The sequence below is a fragment of the Octodon degus genome, unplaced genomic scaffold, assembly GCF_000260255.1.
Source record: "Octodon degus isolate 3935 unplaced genomic scaffold, OctDeg1.0 scaffold00009, whole genome shotgun sequence".
Classification (NCBI taxonomy): domain Eukaryota; kingdom Metazoa; phylum Chordata; class Mammalia; order Rodentia; family Octodontidae; genus Octodon; species Octodon degus.
In genome coordinates, this window is record NW_004524585.1 from 21,484,908 (window position 1) to 21,502,090 (window position 17,183).

The 17,183-nt window shown below is 41.4% G+C and overlaps 1 protein-coding gene across 1 annotated transcript in view; it reads left to right on the forward strand.

Moving 5' to 3' along the window:
- Positions 1 to 17,183, forward strand: part of LOC101578038 — a 116,491-nt gene that overhangs the window by 46,566 nt on the left and 52,742 nt on the right. Inside the window, exon 7 of the mRNA XM_004625467.2 lies at positions 12,534 to 12,712. Coding sequence (XP_004625524.1) covers positions 12,534 to 12,712 — 179 coding nt within the window. The remainder of the gene's footprint in view (positions 1 to 12,533; positions 12,713 to 17,183) is intronic.

The following is a 17,183-nucleotide window of genomic DNA, read 5'->3' on the forward strand; positions in this document are numbered from 1 at the left end:
GGAAAGGAAAGGAAAGGAAAGGAAAGGAAAGGAAAGGAAAGGAAAGGAAAGGAAAGGAAAGGAAAGGAAAGGAAAGGAAAGGAAAGGAAAATAAAATAAGTGTCCACAAAGGAGGATGTCTACAAGTTAACATTGTAGGAAGACCCACTCTTTCTTCTCCCCTATAAATATATCAAGTTAGAAACAACTCATAGAAAAATTTCCTAAGAAATCTAAAAAGAAATTAAAAAAAGACTCTCATTCCAGACAAATACCAGGAGCAAGATTTGAGATACTCTCAGACTAGAAATCTCTCCACCCAGCATAGCAGTATATCCTCAGGAAGAAAATTACTGCCTTTTCAAAGGCAAAGTAAAAGTGGCATATGCTTCCAGCATCCTGGCTTTTTCAGTGGAGATCCTCTAGGGACCTGAGACTATCTTGTTAGTCTTGGGCTCTGATGGAGAACAGAGATAAAAACTGGTCAGGTAAATGGTGTGATCCTCCTCCCCATGCTCAACAAAGCCAAGAGGCAAGGATTCTAGTTCTCACTAGAATGAGAAGGGGAATGAATGAGTTGATGTCTGCATGTGGACCCTCAATTTCTTCACATCTGCCCAAAGAACAGGTACTTGTTTTCCAGTCTTGGAGCTTGGATGGGTCACTGCACTCAAATCAGAAAAGAAGAAGTTAAATTTTTCTTGTCACAAGTGGCATGACCTTGGATAGAGGCAACCTTGTGGTACCAAAAAGAAGCCGTGAGGGCCAATAATCGAATCAGTATGGTTTTAGGATACCAAACTCAGCAAACAAAGGTGATTGCTTTTTTTTATAGGCTAGCAGTTAACTATTTGAAAAGGAAACTAAGAAAAGAATTCAGTGAATAATAGCACCATACCAAATAAAATACTTAGGCATAATCTTAGGTAAGGAAATACAAGATGTTTATATTGAAAATTACAACCATCAGTGAATTAAATTGTCACAAACAATGAAAAGACATCCTACATTCTTGGGTTGGGAAATGTAACATGGTTAAATTATCCATACTGCCTGAAGCCATCTATAGATTCAATGCAATGTCTATCAAAAACCCTAAGAACAGTTTTTGCACAAACGAAAAATTCTAAAATTTATGTGAAATCACAAAGATGGTAAACAACCAAGTTTATACTGAAAAAGAAGAGCAAAAGTGGAAGCATCTTTCTTCTTTATTTCAAAATATGTTTCAAAATTGTAGATTTTTTGAGTTATAAAGCACTGGATTACTGGCTTAAAAAGAAATTAACAGATCAGTGGAACAGAATAGACAGCCTAGAAATAAGTCCATGCAGTGCTGGTCAAATGATCTTTGAGAGGGTACTGAGACTAAAAGTCAGGATTTCACCTAAAATAAAACATAATTTGGTCCTTATCTTGTAGCACACATGAAGTCAACCCAAAATGAAGTAAGAACTAAAAACCACAAATCTTAGAGAAAAAAACAAAGAAAAAATTTTTCATAATACTGGTCTAACAGTGGTTTTTTGTTACAATATTAAAAACATATGTAACAAAAGCAAAAATAAGGAAATAGGGCTACATTAAATTACAAAATTTCTGCTAAAAAGTTGGTCTTCAAAACACATAAGGATCCTTTACATAAGGGTCTTCAAAGAATTAAAAGAACTGCCACGTGACTCAGTGATCTAACTTGTGAGTATTTAGTTAAAAAGAATAAAATCAGGCTCCTGAAGACTATCACATTCCCATATTAATTGCAGCACTATTAATAACAGTCAAGGCTGAAACAAATTAAAGAAAAAGGGCATACAGTCCTACAGACAAACCACTACTATTATGGACTACTGGACTATATTGGATTATTTTGCTGAATTCATGCACCCACAATATTTAAATGGCAATGGAATACCCATCTCTGACAAAACTAAAAAAAGGGGGATATAAATGAAGGACCATTTTGTATCTGTATATACAAAATAGTTAGGATAGATATACAGCTACTTTCTCTTAGTTTAGTGACAAGAAAGATTTGTCCTAATAGTGTTTGGACAAAATATCCTGTCTGCATCTTCTACTATGAATAATTACTATGAAGACAACAATATGCAATGTATAATTATTGTAACTGTCCTACTAACCTGTTTTGAAACTGTCTCATTGGTATTTGTTTCTCAATAAAATTAATTTAAAAAGGGAAAAAACAAAAAAAAAAAAAAGAAAAAGGGCATAAACATTCAGTTGAAAATTACTCAGCTTTTAAGAAGAAAGAAATCCTGCTGTGTGACAACATGGATAAATGGTGTGGACAGGACACGAAATGGAATAAGCCAGTCATGGGCTAAGCGCTGCCTGATTTCAACTATTCCAGATAGGCAAAATCATAGATACAAAAGATAAAATGGTGATTGTCAGAGGAACATTTAAAGAGGGAGTTGTGAATCAATGGGTATAAAATTTCAGTTCTACAAGTGAATAAGCTCTAGAGAGCTGCAGTTGCTAGATTTACAGGCAGTCAAAGTACATTACACACCAAAAATTTGTTAACAGGGCAGACAGGTCAGATGCTCTTTAAAAAGTAAAATATTTTTTTTTAAAGAATCAATACTTAAAACTTGAAAAAACATCAAAGTAAATGTGAGCCTGGCCAGCAGATTTTAAAAGAATAAGTACTCTGTCCCACAGGTCTTACATATTCTCTTCTGAGTACAAAAGTACACTCGCAAAAATTGACAAGCTCAGGACTATGAATTAGGCCTCAACAAATTCTAAAGGCTCAATATCACAGGGATCAATTACATTATTTGTCCATCATACAATTAACTTAAAATTAATTAAAAAATCTTTTTAAAAAGTTCTATGTTCTATTTGTAAATGCTACCAAGTAATTATATTATTTATAACTGAGTGACAATGAAAAACTACATATTAATTTTGGATAGTACAACTGCATAAATATTCAGAATTTGTAATAGATACATTTATCAAAAGCAATATAACTTTAAGTTAACTGAGTAAAATTTCAAGTCAATAAATAAAAAAAAAAAGCAACAATGTAAGCCTTAAAAAATCAAGGAATCAAGGAACTCAGAAAAAAGTTAGGGTAGAAGTTATTAAAATAGAGAATTAAAAGAAAAGTACAAAATACAGTTAAGCCATGGTTCTTTAAAATGCTTTAATATAGAGACAGACTTCTGGTAGCATTGATAAATAATAAAACAAAAACATGCAAATAAAATAAACAAAAGGGAAAAATAACGTCTTTAAAGCAATGACAATGTTATTTTGTAGAACTATATAAATTAAATTGAAATTTATGACATTTTCTAGAAGTATTTAGAATGTTTCAATTGGTGCAAGAGAAATACTAAGTTTTCGGAATTATAATAAAGGTATTATTGAGTAAACCTCGTACCTCATCCCTTCCTTGTTCCCATTTCCACCTTACTCCCTATCCAGAAGCCCAAAAGATTATTTTTGTGGCTAGAATTAATTTTATCTGCAAATATTCTATTCTATATGGTTTACTAGAGTATAGTGAACCCATCTCAGCTAATTCTCTCTCTCTCTCTCTCTCTCTCTCTCTCTCTCTCTCTCTCTGTGTGTGTGTGTGTGTGTGTGTGTGTGTGTGTGTGTGTGTTTAAAATACATCTTAGTGTTGTGCAGAAGGGTTCAGGGTTTGCTTTTATTCAGGCCACACACACCTCGTGAGGCTACTGTAAGTTTGATGCCAGAACTAGATTAATATAAAATCAATATAATATGTGCATTTCACATATCCAAATAAAAATAAGGATTGTCTAAACCAAACTATTAGGGGCTGGCCAATTAGCTCAGCAGATTAAAGTGCCTGCAAGCAGGTATGGGGGGGGTAATTCCCAGGCCTGCCCCCGGGGCACTCTGAGCCAGCAATTGAGACTGGATAAGGTGGCGTGTGTCTGTAATCCCAGCTCTTGGGAGACTGTAAACAGGCGGATCACTACAAGTCCAATCTAGTAGTGAGAACCTGAACACCCTGTAGACTCTTCCCTACAATACAAAAATAAAATAAAATAAAAAATAAACCAAACTATTCATGAAAAAGCAATAACATTATAATGAAGGAGAGTTTATAGCCTTATGTATGATTTATTATAAGAAAATGTTTTAATTCAACATATTACATCAATAATCTAAAAAAACAGGACTCAATATATAGAACAATAATATAATTTAATAAACGTCTGTATGTGCCTATAATTTTATAGTCCTCTAACTAGTAGAAACAGTAGTTATTTTTCATCATTCGATGATGGCTACCTATCTGTTATTCACCTCTCTCTCAGTGTAACAAAATACCAGAGATAACAAACTTATGAAGAGAAAATGTTTACTTTCACTTACCGTTTCAGGGGTTTCAGTACGTGGTCCTTCAGCCCTGCTGTGGTGGGCTGTGGTGGCACAGTACGTAACAGTAGGAGCACATGGTGAAGGAGGCTGCTCCCCTAATAGTAGCCAGGAGGAGAGAGAGTGAGGTGAAGGGAAGAGACCAGGGTCCCAGTGCCGCCTGGAGGCCCAGCTCCAGTAGCCCAACTTCCTTCTACTAGACTACAACTCTTAAATATTCTACAATCTAACAAGAGCACCACAGGCTGGCAACCAAGACTTTTGCATGTGGGCCTTTAGGAGACAAAGGACAAACCATGGTTCTAAAACAATCCCAATCTCACAAGCAGAAGAACAAAAATAATCAATGAAGATATTTTGGACACATTCTTTTTTTTTTTTTTTTTTTTTTTTTTTTTTTTTTTTTTTTTTTTTTTTTTTTTTGAGATTGAAAGGAACATTACAAATCAAAACAATTTTCCTTATCATTATATCAAAGGTCCTTACAATTGCAATAACACAAATAAGAAGAGTAAAGACATCATATTTTGTCTGAAAGAAGAGAGACAAACCATCATTGCTTGCAAATTATGAGTATAACTAAATCAGTAGACTGATACCTAGAGCTAAATACGAACTGACCAATCCAAGATCTCCTTATAAAACTCAGTAGTCTTTGCTTATACCAATAATAAACAAAAGGAAAATGGAAGGAAGATACTGTATGATTAAAAAGAGAGAGAGAAAAAAAAGGCAAGACAATTAAGATTCTAACAAAGGATGCAACAAGAGTTTTGGTTTTTTGTAACTCTATCAAGATAATGAAAGAACAATACCTGAAACAGAGTATCTTTATGGATGGAAAAATCTGTAATGAACTTAAATCTCTCAATATTAATTTAAAATTTCAGCCACAGTCCAATAAAATATTATACAGTATTTTGAGCAGTGTATCACACTTATATTCAAATATGCCGAATAGAGGCCACAGACATGGCTCAGGGACATGGCGCCTGCCTGGCAAGTGTGAGATCTTGAGCTCAATTTCTGGCACCCAAAATAAATAAATAAATAAAAGTGATGCAGAATAATAGTTTCTTTCTTTGTAAGTAGGACAAGAAATAGCAAATAAACATTTCATACCGTACCAGCTATTCAGGTATATTAAAAATCCATATAACAGATAAAAAGTGAAGTACTTCCATAGAACAGATGATATACCAGTGAAGTTGAATGAGCTAGAAATTTCAAAAGCATACTCAAATATTTCTTAAAAGTTTGTATATGGTAAAGGTAGCACCACTAAACAAAGGATGGAATGACAAAATTTTAAGTGCCATGTTTTAGTACAAAAACTAGCACAAAATGCTTTAAACTTTAGACCAAATACAAAAGTGGACTCCAGTTGCACAAAAGACATCCACTTTAAATTGAAAAGAAATACCCATAAAAGAATCTAGGAGAATGACATTATTTTATTTTTATTTGTTTAGTATTGGGTCTCACTACACAGATCAGACTTGTAGCGATCCTCCAGTTTTCAGCCTGCAACGCACTGGGATTACAGGCATGCACCACCACGCCCAGTCTCAGTCACCGTCCCAGTGTGCCCTGCAGGCAGGGCCAGCACTACAAGCCAAGGATTGAACCCCAACCCCTATGTCTGCCTAGGCAGATGCTTTAGTCCACTAAGCTATCTGGCCTGCCTGACTTTATCTGTGAACAAGAAATGTAAATTATCATGAAGATAATTCATAATTTATTAATATTTATATTTATTAATAATTTTGCCCCACTAGATTAAGAGGACAAAAAGATTAGATGCCAGGCAGACAAGAAGGTAAGGGTGGGAAGCCTTCCTCTACTCTGGAGATGCAGGCATTTTGGAGAGCAATCTGGCAGTTCCTACAGAAGTACCTGTGAATCTTATGTCCAACAGCTGTACTTGCAGGCAGATAAGCCCAAAATACTGCTGAAGAGACACATCCAAGGACATTTGTTGCAGCAGTCTATGCAATAAAAAGAAATTAGGGGTAGTCTGGGTGACCATCCGTGAAGGAATGGAGAAGCAAACCACGATACATGCTGTGCCTCACTTCTACACAATATGTAAGATGTACACAGAGTGCCAAGGATAAACTTTTGCTTTTTAATTTATGTATTTGGTGCAGGGTCTCACTACACAGCTTGGACTACAAAGATCCTCCTGCTTTCAACCTCCCCAGTGCTGGGATTACAGGGGTGCACCACCACACCCAGTCTTGGTGGCCGGCTCAGGGTTCCGGGCCAGGGCCGGTGCTGCATATGGTGCCGGAGATTGAACCCTGGTCCCTGCACTTGCCTAAGCAGGTGCTTAGTCCACTGAGCTATCTTGCCGGGCCTAAGGATAGACTTTTAAAAACACTGTTGCTGGCTCAAAAAGAAAGGAAGAAGGGGAGAAAAAGGGGGTGGGAAACAAAGAAATAAAGGCAAAAACGAGGGAAATAGAAAGAGATCTTAGCATAACACCATGCATGAACAAAAGGCATGGTCAGCACAGCATGCTCACGTTCCTGTACCAAACTGACTTCATGTGCACCTACTCTGTGTGTGTGTGTGTGTGTGTGTGTGTGTGTGTGTGTGTGTGTGTCTTAGTTATTTTTTACTCTTTGCTGGAACAAATACCAATGCTCAAAATGAAGGAAGGAAAGGTTTATTTAGCTTACAGTTTGTGGAGGTTTCAGTTCATACTCCACTGGCTACAAGGCGAATGACAGCAGTTCATGGCGGCAGAAAGCAATGAAGAGCAGAGAAAGAGCAGCAGCTGTGACATGCATCAAGCCTCCCTCTCCCTTCTATGCTGACTGCAAAGACTGGTGCTCCACAGCAAAGATAGTAGCTCCTTGAAAGACAGGGACTTCTCCAAGGAAGCAAAACAGGGCCAGGGCAGAAAGTCTTCCCCAATTCCTTTATATACATTTTTTGTGCTGAGTCACTCTGGGGTGGCCCATGGCCCTAGGGTTGAACCAGTCACACCCCAGTGATGGCCGAATAGCGCCCAGGTTGGGCCCTGCCCCAAAACCTGCCTGAGCTGATTCAGACAGATTGGTACAATGTATCAACTAACACCACCCTTTGTCAACTTGGCAACTAGACATATACTTTCTAAAGCCAATTTCCAGGTACATAGACATGCTTAAACATTTTACAACTTGAACACTGTATAATATCAGAACCATGACATGTATCCCCTGGCCCTCCAAAAACTCATGCACATCCGTTTATGGAAGAGACATTTTAGTCCATCTCTAAGAGTTGCCAAAGTCCTAACAGTTTCAGCATTGCTGAAAAGTCCAAGTCCCAAGCTTCCAAGATCTAAGGCAAACTCTTAGCTGTGAGTCCCTCTACAAATGAAAAGTTAAACACTCCCAACATGCAAAGGCACAAGATAAGCATTGTCATTCCAAAAGATGTACACAGCAGGGCACAAACAATTGGGACCAAAACAAGCCCAAAGTCCAGAAGGGCAAATGTTAAGTCCAGTAGTTCCCTGTGGATCATCCAAAGCAACCTGTAATGAGCTGTGAGCTCCAAAAGCCTTACGTGGCTCCACCCCTATGGCACTTCTGCTGGTAGCTCCTACGGCTTTTCTCTCAGGCCTGCTTTTCTCCCTTTTTGCAGCTTTCCTTAGGCCATCCACATTCCCTGCTTTGTCAAACTTCTGAGGTTTCCACTGAATAAGCCACATGGATGATGCCAAGGGCTGCTGCCAACTGGAGCAGTAGCCAAGATTTCTTCTCCCTTGCCTGTAAGGGTCAAGTGCCTGGATTGCTGAGTACTCTGACCCTATTCTGAGAAACAAATTCTCTATGCCGGCACCATTCTGCAATCTGGTGTGGCCACCACCTCCGTTCTGCAACCTGGTGGAGCCACTGCCTCCATTCTGGAACCTGGGACTGTGCAGTTTTTTTCCTCAAAGCACAGTCATTCACCCTTGTGATTCTGAGGCTTCAAAGGGCAAGAACCTGCCACCTCCTGTGATGTCTTCAGGACATCTTTCCTACTCTCCTGTTCCTTCTCAGCAATGGAAATCTTCTCAGCTCTGTCTTTGCAGTCCACAGTCTTCCTGGCGTTTCCTTTCTGGACAAACACAACATTTTAAATCATCCTTTTGGATTCTATGCTCTTCATTCTTAACATAAATCTGGCTAAAAGCTCCCAACAACAACCACACCATTGCCCCAACATTTGGCTGCTTTGACATTTCTTTTTCAATATTAACTAGTCCACTGTGCTTAATCTCAGTCTCAGGTAGAGTCTCTGGACAGGAGCAAAGTGCAATCAAACCTTTTGCCAACCCATAACACAAATCATCCACAGTCCAACAACCAATGCTGTCCTTCCCAGCAGAAACCTCCCCAGCCTGGTCTTTACAGTCTGGCTTCCTATTAGCATTCTGGTCTGAGCTCTGACCAGAAGCTTCCAAACAGAACAACCAAAGCTGTCCCAGCACTTCACTTGCAGGCAATATCTCTGAACCTTTCCTATCTCTTCCCATTAACCATTCTCAAAAGTTTGTAATACACATCGTTAAGAATAGCCACGGCAAGGACAGAGGAGGAGAATATAATATAAAACAAAGCAGAAAGGGACCTTGCAGTCAAAGACATCCCCGTGCCAAGCTTGGCTCTCTGCTCCTGAGTCAACAGCAATGAATGAACACTTCCTGAGCAGATACCCTGCACACAAAACATGGATTCCACATGCATTCTAAAATTTGTGGTCAGTGATGGTGCATGGAGGCAGAGTAGAACAAAACAGGACAGGATTACTACAAAGAGGTGGGCCTCTGAGAAGAACAGATGCAACCATGGAGCTGATTTGGATTTAAGAGCATCAAATCACTGTTCACATAATATTGAATCCTAAATCTCACATATGTCAGACTCCTGGGAAGGCTATTTTAAATATGGTTTTGGGAGTGGTGGCCTGTGCACCTACCCTGCTCACCAACTCTCTGTGGTGCATCTTTCCCAACCAGCCCAGCATCTGCAGAACAGGGCAGTCCCAGTCCCAGGATTAGAAGCCTTCTTTGCTGGCCTCTGACACAAGTGTCATTTTATGTCTCAGGCTGGCATGAGAAAGAAGAGTCACTGACTATTGCAAAGTCTAACTTTATGATTAGGATCATCACTCAATGATACTTACCACCCATAACTACATACATGACCTTTGTTTTGCTCAAGAGAAAATCAAGAGGGTTTTTTTTTTTTTTTTCAAATCTTCATTGCCACTCTGTGAATGGCAAGATCTCTGTGTGAGTCTTTGTTTTAACTGAGTCTCCCTTACATTCTGGTTTTGACTTTTTTAGGATTGACTATTTAGATCATTAAGTAGAAGATTTTTTAAATGAATGAAGACCGTAAAGGAATGCTAGATAGCTTAACCACCCTGGAAGTCTTTTGCTTCCATAAGGTATTATGGGTTCCCAAGTGGAGGCTTTACTAAAAATCAAACATAAAAATGGCTCTGGAGTCTGGGTCCTAAGCTGCTGAACGCAGTGCTAACCCTCAGGGACAGCATGCGTCTTGCACATTTCTCATCCTTGCTTGCAAGGGTGGAAGGGTTTGTCTGACAGCAGAGGTGCGACTCTGACACAGTTTAAGATTGGTGGCATAATAAGAAGACAGTGAGCCAAGGAGAAAGTGTGAATTAGAAAAAGAAATTATTTTTCTCTTTCCTCTAGTTGTAAATAACCTCACCACAATGCCTTTCTTCCGAAACTCTAAGCCAAAGTGCTAGTGAAAACGGATTTCCTACATAGCTTTTGTTTCGAAAGACGTCATCACCGAAGAATTGAATTTGCTGAAGCAGTTGATTTTTCAAATGCTTGCATCCTATGAAAATAGCAATTTGCTTGGCTCTTCTGACTCAGGTTGCAGCATTTGCCTTCTGTACCCACCCACCCCCCATTTAATCTACCAGCAGACACAAGCAAGATGTCCAGGAGAGAAGGCAAGTGGTGATGTATTTCCTTTCTCCACAATGAGAGATATATAGCAAAAGGGAGTAATACAAGGGGAGAGGATAAAGTTGCTAAGAAATGTTGGGGCTCAAAGTGAAACCAGGAGGGGAAGCAACACTGCTGTTGAGGAAAGAAATAAATATGATAGTTGGTAGCAGAGACTGTGCTAAATAGGAGAGCTTTTGGAAACCAAAGGGACTCATGGCACTCATGACTCAAATGTGGAGGACCATAACCAGAGATTCATTGTAAATACGAAATCTCAGAGTCCTGCCTCCTGAGGAGGACACAGCTTTTAACAAAACACTGACTCATCTGCATTTACAGTTAGTATGAGAAGCTTTGAACTAAGACACTTTCTAATTTTAGGCCCCCCGTAGGTTAATAAATATAAGCCAAAACAATGAGGCTTTAAACTTGTGTACTTGGCTTTTTAGTTCTTTAAACACATCCATATAAAAACTACAACGGCTATACAAATAACCTCATTTGAAGCTAACATCAAAAGTCTAAAGTATCAAATCAAGCTTCTCTGGGAGTACCAGGTCCAAGTCTTCCGAGGCCCAGATGGGAACAGGGATAGAGAGTACAACATCACTGCTTGACAGCTGTTTGGAACCTGGCAAGTCCCCATGCATCCAGCTCATGTCCTAACTCTGAATGTGAAAAACTTCCCTCTCCTATGATGACACCGTGCTGCAGCAAGGCCATCTGTACGCCTGCCCCCGAGAGAATTTTTGCGGTACACCAAGTTATGTTTATGGCCAGATAGAAACACAGGCTTATCCTGATCAGTATCAGAGAAACCCATATTCAGACTCTGTAAGCAAGAGGAAAATGACCTCCAGGGGCAGCCCATTGCAACAGTACATAAATAAATTGGCAGACGTGTCAACTATGCATATTAGTCCAGGAGTTCAGTTCTTTGGGGACTAAAGTCCAAAGACAAAGACATTTGTGGGTTGCCGGTCAATCTGGAGCATTTCTTCTAATTTTTCTGGATGTGTTTTTGACAGGAGCTTAAGGGCAGTTCAATAAATTAAAATGTATTTACATGGCAATGAAGAATTATCTTGACACACAGAGAGTTATTTAATTACTGAGGTGCATTGCGTGCTGCTAAAGTTGAGACTGTGTCAGCCTTTCTGGGACAAATCTTTATTTTCAGGGCCATGTAGCTCAGCCAGGAATGATCCCCTGGGTTGGAGCTTGTCATTTATAGAAGAGGAGTCTCCTTGCTGACCCCCATTTCCATAGACAGCTCTAAACAGATCGGTAATCTCAATGTCAGACATCCTGATGAAGTCAGCGCTGCCAAGGCCAAATGTCCCCCTTCGGGGATGTGGCCTCCCTCTCAGAGGAATTGTAAATGAAGTCATAGCCCATTTGCAGTCTTCAAAGCATGTCAGGGTTGCTATCTGTCTGAGTGACATTCAGAGAGTTGTCTTGAGGCATCACCAGCTAGGTGTGCGGTAAGTCTCCGCGCTGGCAGCCTCAGAACAATGGGTAAGCAGTAACCTCACGTTAACAGGTGCAAGGGTTTCCTCAAGCTGGGCAGTAACCATTCCTGTGGGAAAGGGAGCACTGCTGGGGTCCAGGCACTAGGTGAGGTGTAGCAGGCGAAGGCGGAATTGGGAAATTCAGGGCTAAACTCAACATAAATTGAGAGTTGTCTCTAAAATTATAATCTGATGCGCTGAGCCTCCTTAAGGAATTTACTTTGGTTCTCCTGTTTTAATTTTCCTCATCAATATGAAGGTTTAAATGATAAGAAAAGAGTTGGCCAAATAGCTCAGCGGATTAAAGTTCCTGAGAGCAGGCAGAGGGGCCGAGGATTCAATCCTTGGGCCGGCCTTGTCAGCTCCAACCGTGGGGCGCCCTGAAATAGCAATTGAGACTGGGCGTGATGTCACGCCCCTGTAATCCTAGCTCTTGGGAGGGGCTGTAAACAGGAGAATCACTATGAGTCTGATCTAGTAGTGAGACCCTGAACACCCTGTAGACCCTTCCCTAAAATACAAATAAGTAAATAAATAAGAGATGTGACTCATTCCAATGCGAGGATTCTAATTCATTCCATTTCTAACAATTGTAGCTTTTCCTCCTCCATTCCTCCCGCATCTCATCTTTGAAAGTGATTGTAAGAATTTTACCCACTGAACCCATCCCAAATTCATCCTCCCAGGTCCAGACATCCTGACTCTAGTGGTGGGATCTGACATCAGCCGCTGTCCCAATACCCCGTGGCCAACCTGCCGTGGCTATCTCCACAAGCGGACTCACTCGGGCTTCGTGAAGGGCTGGAGGAAGAGGTGGTTTGTGCTGAAGCACGATGGCTGCCTCCAGTATCATAAGCACAAAAAGGTAAGAGAGCGAAGGTGGGGCAGAGCGCGGCCAGAGAAGGAAGGGAAGCCTCGGTGCAGCGCCCGGTGATCTGGCCCCGTCCCAAGCGCTGTTTGCAAATGCACTGTGTCGCCGAAGTCTGGAAAGTGTTCTCACCTGCGATTTCTCAGGAAATTTTCCATCTCCCAAAGCTCAGAATTGTAATTTATTTTCACTGTTCCTACGTAAATCAAGATTGGCACAGCTTTCTATCTCATGTTTCCTGTTGTTCAGATCCTCTGGGAAAACATTTTCATAAAAGCGGAGAAAACAGGAACCAAAGTAAATACCCACGACCCTCGAGATCCGGCTGGGCCTTAGACACAGTGCACTCCAGGGACCCGCTTGTCGGGGTGCTGTCCCCAGGTAGCAGGACGTGGACGCTATCAAGACTTGGGAGGCAGAGCACCAGGAAGCGAGCAGGAATAACTTGTTTCATTTTTCTTAATTTTTGACAGCAGTGATTTCTAACTACAGATGAGGGCTAGAAGCCCTTGGGGGTGCTCTCACAGTGCGTGGACTCGTCCCACTCTGAGATGTCTCTCATGCGGCCGTCTGGGATAGGGCCGAGGCCCCTGCAGTCGGGAAGAGCTCTCCCGATGATTCCAGCACGCTTCATGTCTTTCCAGCACACGTGTTTTCTAAGCTCTATGCACTGGCCTAATTAACCAATATGCCAATGTTTTAAATCACATGGATGGGAAGTTGGTAAAAATAGATATTTCCAAATCTTATAGAAACTGCAGTTTCCAAGTTCTTTTGGAACATTCCCTAGCAACAGTTGGCAGGAGCTGAATAGATTCTTTTCCATTAGGGAACACATGCACACTGTCATCCAACCAAAGGACCTGCCCTTCACCCTGGTGGCCTCCCTTGGGTCAGAGTTGTGACCTACTTCGAGTCAGATTTCATAGCAGGAGTTTGATTATTTATCTTATTGGTGACAAAATATTTTTTCTGTCTTTATTTCACATTGTCCTTATTTCTTAATATTATGCTACACACACATAAATATGTATATAAATCACCTTGGTTCCTTTCTGGAGCAAGTCAATTAAAAAAAATCATTTCATTAAAAAGCAGATAATGATTTGCATACTGAATTGTTATGATGAAACTTTCCAAGGCAATGTGAGCTACACAGCTACTTTGAAAAACTTTGTCTTCCTCCAGTGCAGGAAAATAGGACTCTCCCTAATCAGAATGAAAAATAGTGGTTAGTCCTTGATTTCTGTTTCCTGAGCATTACTGTGGAATACACCAGAAGTCTGCAGCTTGCTTGTGTTTTAGAAGCAATGGAGTTCTAACAAGTAAATATGTAAGTCATCTCTTCCCCCTGTATTTCAAGAGTTGGGTCTTGTAAATCATGTCAGAGTTTTAAGTTTTCAAGGTCTTTCTGACTTGTACCCTGGGTGTGTGTCATAACAAAGTTTCTTCCCATCTCTAGTCAAAAGACAAAAACATGGAAGATGACGTAACTCTGGCAATTGTTCTTTCTTGATAGCAGTATCTGGAGATTGTGTCCTTCCTAGTTTTTGTTGATAATTTTTGTTCTTTTTTATAAAATAGTGATAATGGTAAGTGCCATAATTTATTTAATACCCTTCTTCAGCAAAACAAATGGGTAGAAGGAACTTGAAGTTAAGTGCTTCTCATTTTAAAATTCCTGGTCCTTGAACTTCAGGATACTTTCTGGAGCCAGGCTTTTAGGCCAGGTGTGCCAGGTGGCAGTCAGGAGGCCAGTGCTCCTTGTTCTTGTTTTGTTTGGCTTGTGTGATGTTTTTACAAAAATTTTGATCAAATGCATTCAGGTGAAATGTGCTGTGCAACTCACCATAATCCCTATTTTTCGCTATTTCCTTAAACTGAGCCTAGTCACGTCAATTACCCAGCAGGCCCTGCTAGGATTTACATTTTGAAGTGGAATTTGTGTGACAAATTAGAAACCATAGCGCTAGTAGTAGCTGGAGTCCAAATACTTTCTAACTCTCCTAAGTCTTCTTTGCAAAAGAAATATAGATCTTAAGATGTGGACATAGCTAGAAGAAAGCATTCAAGAGCAACCGAGACTGTGAACATCACTGCCACAATAGATTATAATGTGGAGATGGCAGCATATAAAGTTATGGCTTATTTTGTTTGTAGAGAACAAAAATGAGATCCCTTCTAGTGCCGCAGACTGCAGGATACATCTTGTCTGATCTTCGGAGTACATAGCAAGGCCTGAGAAGAGTTAACAGGGCATGCAAGGAACACAACAGAATAAATTAGCAGAAAATGAACCTGGCCACACAGTACTCATTCATGCAACAAGCATTTATTGAGTGCTTTTTATAAGCCAACCATTATGAAGCACCAGGAAGGCCACAAAACAGACACGATGCATGTCCTATTTGTGCCTGTAGTCCAATGGAGGAGAGTAACATTAAAAAATAGATTCATAGGGCTGGCCAAATAGCTCAGTGGACTAAAGCGCCTGATTGGGCAGAGTGCAGAGGCTGGGGTTCAATCCCCCGTGGTGCCGTGCCGGCGCTGTCCCCAGGGCACACTGAGAAGCAATTGAGACTGGGTGTGATGACACACACTTATAAGCACAGCGCTTGGGAGGCTGAAAACAGGAGGATCACCAGGAGTTCTATCAATATAGTGAGACCCTGTAGATGCTGTGGACCTTGTAGTAAATACATAAAAAAAAAAAAAAAATAGATTCACGAATAAATACGAGTTTGTGATTAATACTATAAGTGAAATTACAAGGATATAAAAGAGAATTGTAGCCAACTAGGTTCAGTCAAGAGTGTCACAGGGTGTTTTAAATAAAGGAAGCTTAACAAAAAAGAGTTATTAATAATGATAAAAGCATAGCTATATAAGAAAACTGTATTACAATAAAAGAGCATATATAAGGAAAGACAAATTTGGAAAGAGGATGACTCTCCAAGGGTATGGATCTCACTGGAGAAAATAGTGTCCTCCACCGACTGGGTAGCGGAGGAACTCACTGTGATGGGAGCCAGAGTCAGTTTTCAGGACATGCAGGAGGCAGTGCGGGTGGGTGGGGAGGCTGGGGAGGGGACCTCAGCTGGGGCACAGGTGTGCAATGGGACAAGAGAGCTCTGTGGCAGGAGCCCTGTGCAAAAGCTTCTGGGGGGAAGTGGTGGCATGCAAAGGATTGTGTGCCCCAGGGAGGGAGGACACAGTACAGAGAAAAATCAGGACATCAGGGTGGCCTGGAAACTGGGCATAGAAGGCGGAGAGGAAGGTGATCAGCAAGGCCAGCGGGGCTGCAGGGTCTCCGGGGTGCAATGCGTTCCCGCGCCTGACGAGGGCAAAGCGCTCCCCCCTGTGCACACCCCTGCGCTGAGAACTGTCTGGCCACCTTGCAGCAGCTGGAAAGAGCAGGAGCAGCCCTGGCCCGAGCTGTGTTCCTTTAGTGCCCTCTACTGAAAAATCTGAGCACCGCGCTTGTAGTAAAGGAGCGTTAGTAAAGGAAATTAGTACATTACTGCAGGGCAGGCAGGTGTTAAGGGCCATGAGTCTGGGGCTGAACCGGACTGAGAGACGCGCTGCGGACAAGCGGTCTGGAGTATCAGGAGCGCGTAATGAATTCCTTTTAGGGACTTAGCACTTCGGCTGAGACCCGAGTCGAAAAGAAGTGAACCAGGCAGGAAACTTGGAGGAGCACTCGGCAGGCAGAAGACGCAAGCTGGCAAAAGACTGGGCGGGTCTGCGGAGCGCACAAGAAGCCCGATGTGGCTAAAGCCGGAAGACAAAGTGAAAGGCAGGCTAGAGGACAGGAAAGCTTAGAAAGCGGACAGCAGGACACCGATGCAGTTCCCTGAGGCAGCAGTAGGGACTTCTGGGGAGTTTTGAGCTTTCATGAAAGCCGCCACGTTTTAGCGTAAGAAGTTTCCAAAAGCTCGTTCTAACTCTTCTGTTGAGAATGAACTGGAAGGCGACTAGAGTGGGACGGAAACACCGCTCGAGAAGCTAGCACCAGAGTCCAGGTGACAGGTGACAGCAGTCACTTCCCAGGGCGCAGTAGCACACTGCGCAGATCTCCAGACCTAGTTAAAAGCCAAAACAAGTAAGATTTATTGATAGGTTGAATGTGGTGGGGTATTTTCCTGTGGTGTAAATGTGATATCCCTCCAAGACTGGCTCACTGAGGGCTTGATCCCCAAGACAGAAATATCCAGAAGAACAGCCCAGAGAGGTGACAGGATTATGTCTGCTCTGGCCACGTCAGCGCACTGCCATGTTAGTGAGTACACACCTGTTGGCAAGTGGGACCTTATTCACAAAGAAGGAGACCAGAGGGAAGCCTCTGAGGGGCCTGACTCGTGTTCATTCTCTCCTCTCTCTCCCTCTCCCTCTCCCTCTCGCTCTTGCTCTCCCTCTCCTTTCCCTCTCCCTCTCTCTCTCTTTCTTTCTCTCTCTCTCTATATATATA